The sequence below is a fragment of the Mandrillus leucophaeus genome, unplaced genomic scaffold (genome assembly GCF_000951045.1).
Source record: "Mandrillus leucophaeus isolate KB7577 unplaced genomic scaffold, Mleu.le_1.0 Scaffold216, whole genome shotgun sequence".
Lineage (NCBI taxonomy): Eukaryota > Metazoa > Chordata > Mammalia > Primates > Cercopithecidae > Mandrillus > Mandrillus leucophaeus.
This window is the reverse complement of record NW_012102210.1, coordinates 1,832,190-1,850,606: the sequence shown is the minus strand read 5'-3', so window position 1 is coordinate 1,850,606 and position 18,417 is coordinate 1,832,190. Positions and strand designations below refer to the sequence as shown.

Genomic DNA, 18,417 nt, shown 5'->3' with positions numbered 1-18,417 from the left:
GCAATCTTGGCTCACCGTAACCCCTGCCTCCTGGGTTCAAGCAATTCTCATGTCTCATCCTCCCAAGTAGTTGGGATAACAGGCGTGTGCCACCATGCCCGGCTAATTTTTAGTATTTTTAGTAGAGATGGGGTTTCGCCATGTTGCCCAGGCTGGTCTCGAATTCCTGGGCTCAAACGATCCACCCACCTTGGCTTCGTAAAATGCTGGGATTGCAGGCATGAACCACTGTACCCGGCCCGGTGATCAATTTTTTAATCTTACTTTTTAGTGAGGAATTTCTGTCCCTGCTTTTCTAGTTAGCAATTTTATAATTTCATATGTCCACAGCACTAGTTTTGATCCAGAGCTGAATCAAATGGGAAGAAATGACAGTCAGGTAGAACAAAAGAAGGATTGATGGTAGATGAGTTTCTGGAGGGTAAATGCTATAGCTCAGAGCAGCTTTAATAAACTCCTTAATATTATGTGAGCTTTAAATAGGTATTAAGCAGTAAAAGTAATAGGACAACATCTCAAACATTAAAAATGTAGATCTAACATATAGGCTACTTATATGGTTTGATTTTTTGTTTATATTGTTATTTGATTGTTTTAGTTTTGAAACATATTCTAGATCACCCTGTTGAAATCCAGAAATTGATATCAATTAAATGTACAATTGCAGAGTTGGAACCGTGATTTATGTCCCCTTTTGTCTGCTTTTTCCCATCATCTTATCCTTTTTCTCTATTTTTGGTACATTCTTTTAATTGTAGGCACAAGAGAAGAAATCAAATTTGATTCATACTGCTATTATGCTTTTTGACAGATAAAAATTTTTGGTATGACTTACTATTTTTCTATTGTTTGAAAAAATGCAATGTTGAATCAGAAAGTATTCTTTATGTATCTATGCGATTAGGTCAACTGCTAGGTTAAGTTACACATTCATTAAATGACTATAAATTCTTTGTTTCAAAATGACAATAAAATTACTTAAATCAAAATTCATTACACATAATGTTATGTTCATATCGTGACTTCCTAATTTTTCAATAATGTCTAATGATATTAATTTTGATATTCTTTTAGTGAGGAAAAGAATGATTTAATAAAAAGGCCCTGAGAATGAGTATGAAAATGCCACAAAAGCTTTCAGAGCTTCAGAATGACCTCAGGCAGTTTTATAGGAATTATAATTACTCTCAAATACTAGCATTATTATGGAGCTTGGGCATTAGATTTATCAAAAAAAATTTCCGTATTTGCTCTTCTGTGAAAGCCAAAATTTCTCGAGGAAAGAAAATGTAAAAGAAATAGTTCAGTGTTAAGTAGATAATAGGGAGTTAGGGAATTAGAACGTGAGGTTCATTTGTCTATCAAATGGAGAATATGTGGTATCCACTGATACTCTTTTTGTCAACCTGTCTCAATTTTTTTTATGTCAATAGCTTTTCAAATTATGTTCAGAAATTCTCTCAAAGGATGGCTTGTGTATTTTGTTGTTGCTCTAGCATGAAAAAATGCTGAGGGAAAATTAAAGGCAGACAGGAAGCCATAGGGGCTGAACAGCCAGTTAAATACTTAGTGAAGGAGAAGTTCTGGAGACCACTAAAGGTCATGTTGACAGTGCATATTGGAAACACTGATTGCTTAAAACACACTGAAAATTTATTTTTACCAGGGCTGTTTCAGACTAGCTAACCCAGAACTCAATATAAACATGGCAATTATAACGGCTACATGTTGTGTATTTTCCTAAGCTACTGTTTCCAGAAAACTTTCCCTTGCAGATGGAAACCTTTATGCTGGAAAAGGGGTAGAAAGAGTCTGAAGGTCTTTAAGGTATTTTCTTGCAGAGTTCCCTCTTATTTCTGCCATGTATGACATAATCAAGCTGGCGTCCTTAGCTTTCCTTATTCATAAGATTTTCCTCACCCTCTTACAAAAGAGAATGAAAGTGTTTATTAATTTACTCCATAATAAATATTGCTTGCGTATCTGCTATATAATCATCTGGTAGATTCTTGGGGAGAGATAGAAAAAGTACTTTGTTCCTGGACTTAAAGTTTATGATTTACAGAGAAGACAGCCACTATACTGGAATAATACATTGGATATATTCAATCTCTCATTTATTTAACAAGTTTTAATACAGTATCTACTACAAATCAGGGAAAGTTTCAGGTATGAACAAAAAAGTGAGTCTCCTGACTTTACAGAGCTTATATTTTAATGAATTAGTGGATGATAAACAAACAAAGAAAACTAATATAATGGCAAGTAGTGATAAGAACTAGGAAAAAAATAAATGACCCAAAAGAAGTGAGAAATTAAATCATTTGGATATCCGATGGATATGCATTCCTGTCAAAGTGAACAGCACAGTGGTAGGTATGGGTGTGTTCAAGAAATAGTAAGGGGGTCAGTCTGGCAATGATGTATCTATCACTAATGGTATGGATGATAAGAGATGACGTATTCAGGAGTTAGATTATTTCTGGCCCTGTAGGCCATCGTAAATACTATACATTGTATTCTGAAATGAGATGCGATGTCATTAGAAGATTGAAGTGTGGGGGGTAATGATCTGAGTTATTTAATGTGATACTGGTTTTTATGTGGAAATAAATATATTGTAATTTAATAAAAGGGGAAGAAGAAAGGCTAATTGGGAGGCAGTTGCAGTACTCCAGGCAAGAGATAATGGTCACTTGGACTAGAGTGGTAGAGGTAGAAGTGGTAAGAAATATTTTTGAAGGTACAGATAGCAGGTCTTAGTACTAGATTGGGTGTTTGTATTAAGAGAAAGACAGGAGTCAAGGGTAGTTCCAAAACTTTTGAACTGAACAAACTGGATGAATACTGTTTACTGAGACGGGAAACACTTAGAGAAAAATACATTTGAAAAGCAGAAATACGATCAAGACTTCCATTTTTGATACATTAAGATTGATATATTTAATGATAGCTATATAGAGGTATTAAATTAGCAGGACAAAATCATAGCTGGAGATAAAAATTTAGAGTTCACCAGTGTAAAAATGGTATTTGATGGCATAGGATGGATTTTCTTCTGGGATTTGAGTATACATAGAGGAAAGGTGTGAGGATTGAGCTCCAGGGGACTTCAAAATTGACAGGCTCAACAGAGGAGAATTCCAAAGAGGATGAGGTTCCAGCCTTAGGACCTCCAAAGAAGACTTCCCAGACAAGTACAAGTTGGAATGGATCTTAGAACCAGCAGGATATTTCTAGGGAGAGAATGGATATAGACGGAGTATAGGATATTTTAACTTCATGTGCAAAGATTAAATGATAAAATAAAGCCAGTATTCAGCATAGAATTAGGATGGCAGTGAGATACAGAAGTAGATAAATGCCAATCTGAGAAGCACTTTGTTTTATATTAATAGAATATGTGGACTTTATTCTAAAGTCTTTGAAAGACTTCAAGTGAGGGATGTTGCATTTAAAAAAATAAACATTCTACTGTGCTTCATTGAAAGGAAGGGAAGAACTTAAAAAAGAAGGAAAAGAAAAGACGAAGGTAAGGAAGGAAAGAAGGAGGAAATAACAACATCAATCACATTACTCACAATTCAGAATGAGAGGAATTGACTTCCTAAAAGACGCTGTGTAACTCTGTGCTAATAAATTTGAGGATCCATAGGGAAATAGATATGATGTGATAAGGAAAAGATATGAAAGAGGAAAGCTTCAAGATGGCTGACTAGAGGTATTTCATACTCGCTTCCTCCACTAAGAAGAACCAGCATAATGAGTAGATGATCACAGTTCAAATAGATCATCCAAGACGGAACACTGTAATTCAACAGAAAAGTGACAGTAAATGCCTAAACCAAGGAAGGGGAAGGACATGAGGCAGTCTACTCAGTAGGATCAGCTGGGAGCTGAGGGAGACTGAGGAAAGGGTTAATGAGAAACTTTCAGTGGTTTCCATTTCCACTATGGACTGAAATCCTGGCCACAGGAGAGTCTCTTGACCCTCACTTGCCCTGAAACTAACATTGGAAGATGCTGAGAGATTGTGTGATGGCACTGTTCCAGGGAAGGAGCTCACACCAAGTCTCACACATTCTGTGAGACCTAAGCAGCTATAGCAAGCAGCCATCTTAGAGCCTTGCCTCCAACAGAGCGCACATTATCCTGGAGACCACTGCTACTGGGGCTGAAGAGCAGGAGAAGCACGCTTGCTGCCTCCCAACTTAGATGCCAGTGACCAGGGGCCACCCACACCAGGGGCTGAGATGCTATCATGATGCATGCTGCTGCCATTGAGGCTGAGGCATGAGCAAGGTGTCAGTTACTGCAGAGGGGCTGAGGAAAATGGGCTTGGGCTGTGGTGAAAATGGTGTGTGTGTTTTCCACCTGCTGACCTAGGTTGCCCAGTACTGAAGGTGGCATTGCCCTCCCCAGTGGCAGGGAACTAGCACAGCTGCTGCCACCTACCATCAGAGCATATCACTTTTCTAGGGATTCCCTCACCACTAACTACTGCATCTGGTGCCTGTACTCATTATCAGAGGGCATGAGGACAAGTTTGGCTCAGCTTTGCCCTGCCACCCCCAAACCCCTGTGCCAGAGCACACAGGAAGCAAGAGGATCACCTAGCCCAGTCCACTACAATTGGCACCTGAACACTCCTCCCAAGTGCCTGAGATCAGGCCTACCCACATGACTGCTACTACCACAGCTGGCACCTACCTGCATGCACCACCTGTGTGCCTGAAGACCAGCCCACTCAGCTGAATACAACCAACACCAATACCATTGTGAACCACTTGGGACTAAGAGGATGATTCTGCCACTGCCATTGTCATCATTCACATAAAGCTGGCTGCCCAGGGGTTCAAGAACATCCCTACCCACCCCACCTGCTATTGTCACTGCTGGCATCCAAATAATCTATCCGGAAACTCAAAAATTGGCCCATCTAGACTCACTAATAATGGTGCCAGACCAACCTGGGGCCCAAGGACACACATACTTAGCCACTGCTGCCATCACTGGGGCTCAAAGACTGACCTACCTGGTGTTACAGTCCACAGCAAAACCATACCCTCATTTAATAATTGCACCCTGAGCCACTGAAGAAATTATAGATACCACTGGTACTATTTATGCCTGAAGGAATTGTACAGAGTTTACACTATTGCACTCAAAATCACAACCAAAGTGTCCTACGCAACTAACAGCATAGATACATCTTCTGGAAAATGTCCTCCCCTACCAGAGCAAATTTAAAAAATTGCAAGAAGTGACTGTTATAGTAAATGTACAGATATGAATATAATGGTACAGAAAATAAGAAAAAGCCAGGACATATGATACCTCCAAAGGAATAATTCTCCCAATCAAAGAGAAATTAATGAAATCTCAGAAAAAGAAGTTAAATGATTGACTCCAAAGAAGCTCAGTGAGAAACATGAGAATTCTGCAAAACAATACAAAGAAATCAGAAAAAGAATGCATGATATGAATAAGAAATTTGCTAAACAGATTGATACCAAAAATGTAACCAAACATAAATTATGGAACTGAAGAATTTATTAAATGAAATGCAAAATACATTCAAAAGCTTCAACAATAGACTAGATCAAGCAGAAGAAAGCATTTTAGATCTAGAAGATAATTCTTTATACAAAATAAAAGTAAAAACAATTAAAAAAAGAGCAAAGCCTTTATTACATACCGGGCATCATAAGAGACCAAATTTTCAAATTATAAGGGTTCCAGAAGGCAAAATATAAAATATCTAGCGAAATTATTCTTCATAAATGAAGGAGAAATAACATCTTTCTCATACAAGCAAAAGCTGAAAGGATTCATCACCACTACACTGGCCTTACAAGAAATTCCTCAAGGGAGTTCTAAACTTGGATATAGTGAGCGACATTTGCTATCATGAAAACACACAAAACTATAAAACTCACTGGTAAAGCAAACAAACAAATGAAGAGGAGAAAGGACTCAAATAGTACTACTACAGAAAACCACCAAACCACAATAACAAACAGTAAGAGAAAAGGAAAGGCACAAAGAATACATAAAATAACCAGAAAATAATTAATATGATGAAGGGACAACCTCACATATCAATAATAATTTGGAGTGTAAATTGATTAAATTCTTTACTTATAATATATAGACTGCTCGAATGGATTAAAAAAACATAATCTAGCCATATGCTGCCTACAAGAAACATAATTTACCTTTAAAGATGCATATAAACTGAAAATAAAGGAATAGAAAAAGTATTTCATGGAAATGTTAACAAAAAATGAGCAGGCATACTATACTCATATTAGATACAACACTTTAAATAAAAAACAGTAAGAAAAAGACAAAGAAGGTCATTATATAATGATAATGGGATCAATCTAGCAAGAGGATGTAACACCAAATCCATATTGGCATCTAACACTGTAGCACTTAGATTCATAAAGCAAATATTGCCATATCTAAATAAATAGATGAACTCTGATAAAATTATGGCACTTTAATACCCCACTGCCAGCACTAGACAGATCGTTGAGACATATAATCAGAAAAGAAACATTCATTTTAAAGTGGACTTTAGACCGAAAGGACTTAGCAGACATTTAGAGGACATCTTATCTAACAATAGCAGAATACACATTCTTCTCATCAGCACAAGAAACATTCTCCAAGATAGACCATATATTAAGCCACAAAACAAATCTCAACAAAGTTTTAAAATTCAAAATCACATCAAGTATATTGCCAGTTCACAATGGTATAAAACTAGAAATCAATACCAAGAGAAACTTTGGAAACTATACAAATAAATGGAAAATAAACAACATGCTCCTGAACAACCATTGGTTCAATGAATAAATTAATAAGAAAATAAATTTTTTGGAACAAATGAAATGGAAACAACATATCACAACCTGTTGGATACAACAAAAGCAGTACTTAAAGGGAAGTTCATAGCAATAAGCACCTACATCAAAAAAGCAGAAAGATTTCAAATAAATAATCTAATAGTGTACCTCAAGGAACTAGGAAAGCAATAACAAACTGAATCCACACTATCAGAAGGAAATAATACAGATCACAGTAGACCTGAAAAGAAAAATATGGAAAGATGAATGGAACAAAAAGTTGGTTCTTTGAAAAGGTAAAATTGATAACAACCACTAGCTAGACTAACCAAGAAGAGTACAGCGAAGACTCAAATAAAATTATAAATGAAAACAGAGACATTATAACTGATACCACAGAAACAGAAAAGGTCATCAGGGACTATTATGCTAACCAGTGGAAAACCCATAGGAAATGCATGAATACTTCGAAATGTACAACCTACTAAGATTGAATCAGGAAGAAATGGAAAACCTGAACCGACCAATAACAGGCAGTGAGATTGAAGCAGTAATAAATAGTATCTGAACAAAGAAAAGCCCAGAACCAGGTGGATTCACCACCAAATTCCACCAAACATATAAGAATAACTCATACCAATCCTCCTGAAACTGTTCCAAAAAATTAGGAGAGAGAATTCTCCCTAACTTATTCTGTAAGGCTAGCATTACCCTGATACCAAAACCAGACAAGGAACAACAACAAAAGAAAACTACAGACCAATATTCCTGATAAAAATAGATGCAAAAGTTATCAGCAACATACTAGAAAACTGAATTCAATTAAAAGATAATATACCATGATCAAGTGGGATTTAGACCAGGGGTGAAAGGATGGTTTAGTATATGCAGAGAAGTAAATGTGAAACTTCACATCAACAGAATGAAGGGCAAAAACCATATAGTCATCTTGATAGATGCAGAAAAAGCATTTGATAAAATTTAACATCCCTTCACAATTAAAACTCCCAACAAGCCAAATACAGAAGGAACATACCTCAAAATAATAAAGGCCACATATAGCAGACCCACAGCTAACACCATCCTGAATGGGGAAAGGTTGACTGCCTTTCCTTTAAGACTGGGCAAAAGGTGGAACCATTCCCCAAGACAAGGATGCTCATTCTTACTACTCCTGTTCAACGTAGTATTGGATGTCTGAGCTAGGACAGTCAGAAAAGAGAAAGAAATAAAAGGTATCCAAATTGGAAAACAGGAAGTCAAATTGTCCTTCTTTGCTGATGATACGATCTTTCATTTAGAAATACTAAAAGGCTCCATCATAAAACTTAGAACTGAAAAACCAATTCAGTAAAGTTACAGGCTGTAAAATCAACATACAAAAATCAGTAGCCTTTTTATTCTTCAATAATGAAACAATAAAAAAGAAATCAAGAAGGCATTCCTATTTACAACAGCTTCAAAAACATTCAAATATCTAGGAATAAGTTTAACCAGGGAGGTGAAAAATGTCTGCAATGAAAACTACAAAACACTGATGAAAGAAATGGAAGAGAACACAAACAAATGGAAAGAAATACCATACTCATAGATCAAAAGAATAAATATCATTAGAATGACCATACTTCCCCAAGCAGTCTATAGATTCAATGCAATCCCTAACAAAGTATCAGTGTCATCTTTTACGGAAATAGAAGAAACAATCATAAAATTCATAGGGAACTAAAAAAAGAACGTGAATGCCCAGAACAATTCTGAGCAAAATCTAAAAGTACATACAAATAAATGAAGGATTGAAGTAAGGTTAGGAATGCATGGATGATTAGTATTAGAAAATTTTTCAAAGTTACTACTTTAGAAGATCGAAGAAGGAAAAATACGAGTATTTTGAAAGATACTAAAATCTTATTTTATATGTTAACATCTATTCTCATTAAAATTTCTGGAACACTTCTACTGAAACTGACAAATCCAGGAGATAGAAACATCAGTATGTATATAGTTGAAATGACTGACATCATCAATCAAGTGAATCTAATGGACATTTATAGAATGTTTTATCCAACAACAACTTATACAAAATATTCACCAAAACACACCATGTTCTAGGCAATAGAACATCCTTTAAATAGAAATTATACTAACATTCCTCTTAGAACATATGAAATTAAACTAGAAATGAGTAACAGAAAGGTAGAAAATGTCAAATTATTTAGAGATTAAACAACATCTTTCAAAATAAAACATGGTGAAAGAAAAAGTCTCAAGAGAAATATTTCAAAATAAATGAGAATTAAAATACAACTTATTATAATTTCTGAGATGCAGTGAAATCATTACTCAGAGGGAAATTTGTACCATTAATAGCATATATTAGAAAGAAGAAAGATCTAAATTTAATAATCTGTACTTACACCATAGGATACTAGGCAAAGAACAATTAAAATCCAAAGTGAGCAATAATAATAATAACAACAATAATGAAAATTAGAACAGAAATCAATGAAAATGAAAACCAGTAGAGAAAATCAGTAGAGAAAATCCTGGATGGATGAGTAGGTGGAATTCAGTAGATTTTTAGGGTAGTGAAACTATCTAAATGATACTGTAATGGTGAATTAGTGACATTATGCATTTTTAAGTACCCACAGAGCTTGATATCACAATGATTACACCCTAATGTAAACTAGGGACTTTAGTTGATAATAAAATACCAATATCATTTCATTAATTGTAAAAATTGTACCACACCAATTTTAAATAGGGGCAGTAGCATGAAGGGTGGTGGTATATACAGAGGCAGTGTACTTCCTGCTTAAATTTTCTTTAAACCTAAAATACTAAAAAATAAAGACTTTTAATGAAAAAGACTTTTAGCAAAACAGAAATTCAAGGACACCTTAAGATTATTATACAAGTAATGTAAAGATGAAAGTTAAGAAGTGCTCATTGAAATATTTAGAAGACCTGTTGAAAAACTATAAAACATCAAAGAAAAAATTGAAGAAATAAACAAAAAGATATCCTAGTTTGTGGATTGAAGAATTAACATTCTTAGAATTTCCATATTACCCAAAGTGATCTACATATTCAATGCAATTCCTACCCAAATTCGAATGCATTTTTCATAGGAATAAAGTAAACAATAGTAAGATTCATATGGGACCACCAAACACTCCAAATAGCAAAAGCAATCTTGAGCAGAAAGAACAAAGCTGGAGGCATCAGTCTACCTGACTTCAAAATCTACTACACGCTGTAATAATCAAAATAGCATGATTCTGGCATAAAAACATACGCACAGACCAGTGGAACAAAATAACCCTCATATAATCCTACTAATGTACAGTCAGTTAATTTTTTGACAAGGATGCCAAGAACACACAAAAGGGGAAAGGATAGTCTCTGAAAAAATAAGTGGTGTTGAGAAAACTGGATATCCACATTTACAAGAATGAAATTCGTTCCTCATCTCACACCATATATAAAAATCCACATAAAATGGACATAAGACCTGAAACTAAAATTACTACAAAATAGTATAGGAAAAAATCTCCATAACATTGATCTGGGCAATAATTTTTTGTAAGCTATGACTCCAAAAGCACAGGCAACAAATGTGAAAAAAGACAAATGAGATTGATTTTATCAAACAGGAAAGCTTTTGCACTGCAAAGAAAACAACAGTTGAAGGATAACCTACAAAATGGCAGAACAGGCAGGGCATGGTGGCTCATGCCTGTAATCCCAGCACTTTGGGAGGCTAAGGCGGGCGAATCACTTGAGATCAAGAGTTTGAGACCAGCCTGACAACATGGTGAAACCCAATCTCTACTAAAAATACAAAAATTAGACAGGCATAGTGGTACACGCCTGTAATCCCAGCTACTCAGGAGGCTGAGGCAGGAGAATGCTTGAACCTGGGAGATGGAGGTTGCAGTGAGCCAAGGTTGTGCCACTTCACTCCAGCCTAGATGACAGAGTGAGACTCCATCTCAAAAAAAAAAAAAAAAAAAAAAGAATGGCAGAATATATTTGCCAACAATACAGCTGACAAGGCATGCATTTCTAGAATATATAAAGAACTAAAACAATTCAATAGCAAGAAAACAACCCGATGAGAAAATGGGCAAAGGTTTTGAATAGACATTTCTCAAGAGAAGACATACAAGTGACCAAGAGGTGTATGAAAAAATATTCAACATCGTTAGTCATCAGAAAAATAAAAACTAAAACCACAATTATATATGACTTTCCACCTGTTAGGTTGACTATTATCAAAAAGACAAATGGTAAGTATTGGAGAGGATGTGGAGAAAAGGAAACCCTTATATGGTGTTGGAATGTAAATTAGTATAGCCATTGTAGAAAACAGTGTGGAGATTCCCCCAAAAATTAAAAATAGAACTATCATATGTTTCAGCAATCCCACTACTGGGTATGTTTCCAGAGGAAATGAAATCAGTAAATCATCAAGATATCTGCACTCACATGTTCATTGCAACATTTTCCACAATAGCCAAGATATTGATTTGACCTAAGTGTCTGTCAACTGGTGAATGCATAAAGACAATGTAGTATCTATACAGAATGAGATATTATACAGCCTTACAAAAGAAGGAAATCCTGCCATTTGCAACAACATAGAAACCTCATGGGAACATTGTATTAAGTGAAATAAGGAAGGCACAGAAAGAAAAATATGCATGATCTCATATGTAGAATCTAAAAATGTTGAATTCATAGAAACAGAGAATAGAATGATGGTTACCAGAGCTGGGAAATATTGTTGGGGAGTTTTTGGTCAAAGGATAGAAATTTTAAGTTAGATAGAAGGAATTAGTTCAAGAGATCTATTCTATAACATGATGATTATAGTTAATAACCATGTGTTATGTTCTTGAAAAATGCTAGCAGAGTACTTATAAGTACTCCTAACTCATAAAATAAGTATGTGAGGTAATGCATATGTTAATTATTAGGTTGGTGCAAAAGTAATTGTGATTTTTGCCATTAAAAGCGGTTTCTTTTGCACCAAACTTAGCTCAATTTAGCCATTTCAGTGTACACGTATTTCAAAACATCAAGTTGTACATGACAAATACATAATTTTTATATAATTTTTATCTATCAATCAAATTTTATAAATCATTGTTCACATAAGTAAACATAGTCACTGACTATGTTATAGTATGTAAATATATTGCAAAATTATTCTGACTTTAAAAATGTGAAAATGTAGAGGGCAGTACAAATTACAGAGAAATTCGGGAGATATAATTTACAGAACTCATTTTCTGACTGTGGAGGAAAGAATGGAATTTATGATGTTGCTTAGATCTCTGCCTTGGTCTGAGTTGAACAGGTAAAGAGTGGTAAATATGCTGAGTCTCAACCTGGACCTACTTCTTTCTTTCTTTCTTTCTTTTTTTTTTTTTTTTTTTTTGAGATGGAGTCTTGCTATGTCACCCAGGCCGGAGTGCAGTGGCATAATCTTGCCTCACTGAAACCTCTCCTGCCTCAGCCTCCTGAGTAGCTGGGATTACAGAGTCCCACCACCACACCCAGCTAATTTTTATATTTTTAGTAGAGATGGGGTTTCACCATGTTGGCCAGGCTGGTCTTGAACTCCTGACCTCAGGTGATCCACCCACTTCGGCCTCCCAAAGTTCTGGGATTACATGCATGAGCCACTGCTCCTGGCCAATTATTTCAAAGTTTGTCTGGGTCAGAGATGTCCATGAAACACTCGCATATATGATTCTTGAATTAGAATGATTTTGGAGTAGATCTGTACTAAAGATAGAGATACTGGAAGCTATTGGATTTAATTAAATCACCCAAAGAAAGTGAGAAGATTTGTGTCCAGGGAAGTAAAAGGAAAGCCAGGAGAAAACCATCTAATGAATTCCACAGCAAGACAGAGTTTTAAAAAGAGAGTATTTAACAGAAGTTAAGGATGATCAGACTGAAAGTGAATATTGAAGGTGGTGGCAGGTACTTCGTAAGTTACTCTGCACAAGTCTATGTTGATGGAATTTTAGCATTGGAATACTGGTTGTCATAGAGTAATGTATGATCATTTGTCCTGAAAATATTTTTGTAAGAATATTAATCTCACCATACTTCTTAGGGCCTTTAATATGCTAGTGTATATCATGAATCTTTTATATAGGTATCTCAAACTTACATGATCTGGGCATTCTGCTTTTATTTGAACATGTCTTAGGATGCAAACAAAAAATTAGAAAAAACCTACACAATGGTTTTGAAAAAGAAAAAATTAAAGAAGACTGTGATATGACTCAGTATTCCCAGTTATATTCTAGGTTTCTTAATGGATATGTCAGATGGCTCTAAGCTCATAGAAATTTCTGCCCATATTGAAATCTGAGTGATTTTTCAAATTTTATATTTTTTCACAGGATGCTAGACATGCAGCTGAAGAAGAGATTTATACCAACTTAAACCAGAAGATTGACCAGTTCCTACAGCTGGCAGACTATGACTGGATGACTGGAGATTTGGGCAACAAAGCTAGTGATTACCTGGTAGACCTCATTGCCTTTCTTCGTAGCACCTTTGCTGTATTCACACACCTTCCTGTAAGTGACAGTTGCTCTTACATTGTCCTTTACCTATAAGAAGGTTTCCTTATAATTTAGTTTGGTGAAAGATGTTAGTTTCTGCTGTAACTACCCAGGAAGGTCTTCAGTATATAGAAGATCATGCTATATTTATTAACCTTTAATGATATTTAGAGGCTACTTCCATCATTGTTTCATTGACCTTTGCATTTTTTTCATTCTAAAAATGGTTCCTGGTATTATGTCTGCTTATCTTCCTATGATGTTCAAAGTTATTAGTAGAAAGACAATATAAAAGCCTTGGTAGAATTAAAAAAAGAAACTTAGTTAGAATTATAGGTATGTATATTTTAGTCTTAGAATATTCTTTAATTTTTTTATATAAACTGAAATTCTGTGATGAAATGCTCCATCTTTTTAATCTAATTTGTCTATCTTTTCTCTGTTTTCTTAAGCATATTAATTATAGACATTCAAAATCATTCTTTACTACTTCTTATATATATTATACATACATATTTGTGGATTTTTTTTCTCTTGGTTTTCAATGATATGGTCCTGTCTCTTTCTAATATTTTTTGGTTGTTATTGGACATTGTGTAAAATATGTAGAGATTCCAGGTGGTCATGTTTTCCTTTGCTAAGTAAATAGAATGGGCAGGTGGGTTGTGGTTTGAAGCTGACCACCTTAGAACCATCATGGACTGATTGGGGTTAATATTGGGTTGCAATTGTAGTGTACTTTGTTTGCCCTTGTTGGTAGGATATGGCTCTGCAGAGCTTTTAAAAAATGCCTGACATGTCATTGTCTTTTTAGCACCAAAGAGGACTATAGAAATTCCTGCTCTTCACAGAAACCTTGTCTGTTCAGCCTCCTGTATTCTTTGGTTTTAGAATCTGGCAAATGTCTTGAGAAGGAGACTTAGCAGTACCCAGTACCAGCAATTGCTGACAGGAAAGAAAGTGTTGGGGATTGCCAGTGTTAATTTACCGTCCCTAATGAGGTTTCAGTTCCTATGTGATCTGAATGTTTGTGTACCCCCCAAAATCATATGTTGAATCTAATAACCAGTGTGATTACATTAGGAGGTGAGGTCTTGGGAGGTGATAGATTATGATGGTAGAGCCTCACACATGGGATTAGTATACATATAAAAGAGACTTCAGAGAGCTGCCTTGTTCCTTGTGGCTTTGTGAGGATATGGGGATACAGAAAGAAGACTCCTTTTTTATTTTGCACTAGGAAATAGGCCTTCATCAGACACTGAATCTGCTGGTACCTTGATGTTGGACTTCCAAGCCTCCAGAACTGTGAGAATTCTTTTGTTTATAGGCTACAGTCTATGGGATTTTGTTACATTATTCTGAATGAACTAAGATAGTTCCCATCATTTTTAGGCATCCTTCTACTAGTGAGTCTTTTTCTCTGAAACACTGTGAAACTGAGAGAAATCTCCTTGCTTTTCAAAGATTTTGGCTTAAACCTTTATTTTCCTCAGTTGCTTAGCTTTAGAATTCAGTAAATATCTTGAGGGTAATACTAGTCCTGAAACCTCTAATTGTGTCAGTCTAGTCCATTGGAAGCAGCATAGATTCCATGTTTTTTTCACCCACTAGTAGATAGTCTCTGCCTGGTTTTAAGATTCTCAGTCTGTTGCCCTTGCCTACATTCCTCAAATACCCACAAGGAAAGCTGCAGATTTTCACCTCACCTTTAAAAGGTTCTGTCCTCTATGCAGGTTTATTCCCTTTAGTCTTCATTGCTTCACAGCACCTGATACCTTTTAATATGTTTTTTCTGCATGTTTTACTTCCTCTACTGGTTGTTCCTAGTGGGAGCATTTACCTGCAGAAAAATATGTCATTTTATCTAGCTTCATCCTGATACCAAAGCCAGACAAAAAGAGCACACACAAAAAAACTATGAGTTAATCTCACAATTATGGATAGAAATAAAACAAATAAAATTTTAGCAAGTTAATTCCAAGTGTTTTAAGAAAGTAATTTTGTACTAGTGTGTAGGATTTATTCCAGAAATGCAAGGATGGTTTGATATTTTAGAAAATCGGTTAATATAATGTATCACATTACTAGGTGAAGGAGATAAAGTTGCTTGATGTATTCTAGAAAGACATTTTATTACATCCAGGCTACATTCTTGATTTAAAAACAAAGTTTACTAAATTCCAAGCAGGATAATATTTCAATAACATAAAAAAGAACATCTATTTGAAATTTAGTAGCCACCATAGATTTAACAGTAGAACAATAAAACATTTATTTTCATTGACATCAGGAATTGGGTGAAGATGCTTCTCACCAACACTTTAGAAGTTTTATCAAATAAACGTAAAAAAAGAATAAATTACATTGTAATGAGCCATGCATGTCTTAGTCCATTCCTGCTCCCATAACAAGATACTTTAGACTGAGAAATTTATAAACAACAGAAATTTGTTTCTCATAGTGCTGGAGGCTGAAAATTCCAATATTAAGATGTCAGCAGATTCAGTGTCTGACGAAGTCCTGTTATTCATAAATGGCACCTCTGTATCCTTACATGGCAGAGAAGGCAAAAAGGACAAACTCACTCCCACAATCCCTTCTATATGGGCACTAATCCAATTAATGAGTGATGTAATCACTTCCGAAAAGCCCTTCCTGACAAAATGTAAAAATTAAAATAATATATAAAAGTTGCATTGGGGATTAAATTGCAATATGAATTTTGGCAAGGCTCAAACATTTCAAACCATAGCACATGCACATTATTATTCATAGGTTATTATTATCTAGATAGAACATACTAAAAATTCATTAAGACCAATAAGAATTTAGGTTAGATGGTTCACTTAGAAAACAAATAAACTTTGCTTATATTAGCAATGCCCACATAGAAAATATATTGTCAAAAGTGTCTTATTTACTACTGGGACATAGATATAATTTTTCTATGCAGCTACTCAGCAAGTAAATTTAGAAATAATATGACAACCTTACAGAGTAAAATAAAAGATACTTTCTTATGCACAAATATATATGGTATTCCAGGATGGGAATATTTCATTTTGTAAAAAGTTGTTTCAAATTTAGTCTAATTGCAGTAAGTACCAAGTAAATTTGTTTAGGCAGGAATCTTAATGAAATAATTCTGAAATTCATTTGTAAGCAAAAATGCACAATATTTGGTAAAAAAAGATAACATGAACATAATTTGTAACTCTATTAATAAGACATACATATTAAGCTTGTGTGGTATTTTTGACGATAAACTAGTCAGAAATAAGAAAATGGTAACATTCATTATTTGTGAGAAATATTTGTGGAAATAGGTATTTTTATACATTGCTGCTAGGGGTCTAAGTTATTATAGTCTTTTTGGAGATCAGTTTTTCAATATGCCTCAGAAACCCCTTAAAATGTGCTTACCTTTTTACTATGTAATTCCCCTTTTAGAATTTGAACTTAATGAAATAATCATGGTTGTATTATAATATTCAAATATAACTATATTTAATGCAATGTATTTTGTATAGAGAGGAGTTGGTACAAATTAAAAATCCAATAAACAAATTTGTTCACAAATTAAAGTATTGTATATTCATATAATGTGGTATCATTCATTCATTAAATTAATGTAAATTTGTATTTATTCATTAAAAATATGTTCACTATTTCTTAACTGGAAAAACAGATATGATCTTATTTTAATTAATACATATATACACTAATTAAATATCTATATTATATACAATGTAAGTCTAGAATTGTATACTCCGTGGTTTATCCTTATTTCTGTGTAGCTTTTAGGTTTTCCTTTTTGTTTGTGTTTTTAGAAAATGGTTTCTGAATTGAAACATCTGCTGCTTTTATAATGCTGGGGGTATGTGGAGGTGATATTTAGAATAATGTTTTCCATCTCAATAATTATTGTATTTAATTACTAATTTATATTTTAAAATTGCTTTTGCCAGCCCACCTGTCCCCATTTCATCATGCTGTCATATTTCAGCACCATACTTTGTACTCCTTACTTTAACCTCTAGGTCATTTAGAAGCAGTAATGTGGATCAAGCTGGTGCTTGTCTGAATTAAAGTGCATGCTTTTTCTACCTGTAGAGTTGTGAACTTTCTTGCAAGGCTATACTGTAAGTAACTAGTTGAGGTTTATTTCCCCCTCTTTTGTTTTTTCTAAACTGCCATTTTTACCTAAATACTGTAAAACAGCTCAGTGTGGATAGAGTTGATTCTACCACTCAGGCTTTAGAACCACTTACCATGGACTATTCAGAATCTAAGTAGGAAGTAACTGACAGGCTTCAGTCCTCAATATTGCTTCCATTGGTGCTGTATTTCTGTCTTGTCTATACTTTTCTGAAGCTACGCTTTTATAATTAATTGGATTCACCAACCATTATATTCTCTAGAATCAGATGACTTCTTAAACTACCCCACCTGGTTTTCCACAAAATAGATTGCCTAACATTTGTGTTTATGTTGCCCAGAATGCTAGATAATTTCCTCATGGAACCCCGTATTAGTCACAAAACAGCTGTGTCTAAGATTTGCCCTTGGGCATTATTAGAGAAAGAATGGGAGAGAAAAGAGTTCGTTTCTGAAAAAGAACCCAAATCATTTGTCTTTTACTTACTATAAATATTCTCTTTTCATATTTGAAATTCTCTGGCAGAAGTGGCTCTCTGTCAGAGAGGGATTGATCAATAGAAAAAATGTATATAGAGAGGACTGTTAGGCCGGGCTCGGTGGCTCACGCCTGTAATCCCAGCACTTTGGGAGACCGAGACGGGCGGATCACTAGGTCAGCAGATCGAGATCGTCCTGGCTAACACGGTGAAACCCCGTCTCTACCAAAAAATACAAAAAAGTAGCCGGGCGAGGTGGCGGGCGCCTGTAGTCCCAGCTACTCGGGAGGCTGAGGCAGGAGAATGGCGTAAACCCAGGAGGCGGAGCTTGCA

The 18,417-nt window shown here is 35.0% G+C and overlaps 1 protein-coding gene across 1 annotated transcript in view; it reads left to right on the top strand.

Moving 5' to 3' along the window:
* Positions 1 to 18,417, top strand: part of EXOC6B (exocyst complex component 6B) — a 705,989-nt gene that overhangs the window by 365,791 nt on the left and 321,781 nt on the right. Inside the window, exon 18 of the mRNA XM_011980671.1 lies at positions 13,280 to 13,459. Coding sequence (XP_011836061.1) covers positions 13,280 to 13,459 — 180 coding nt within the window. The remainder of the gene's footprint in view (positions 1 to 13,279; positions 13,460 to 18,417) is intronic.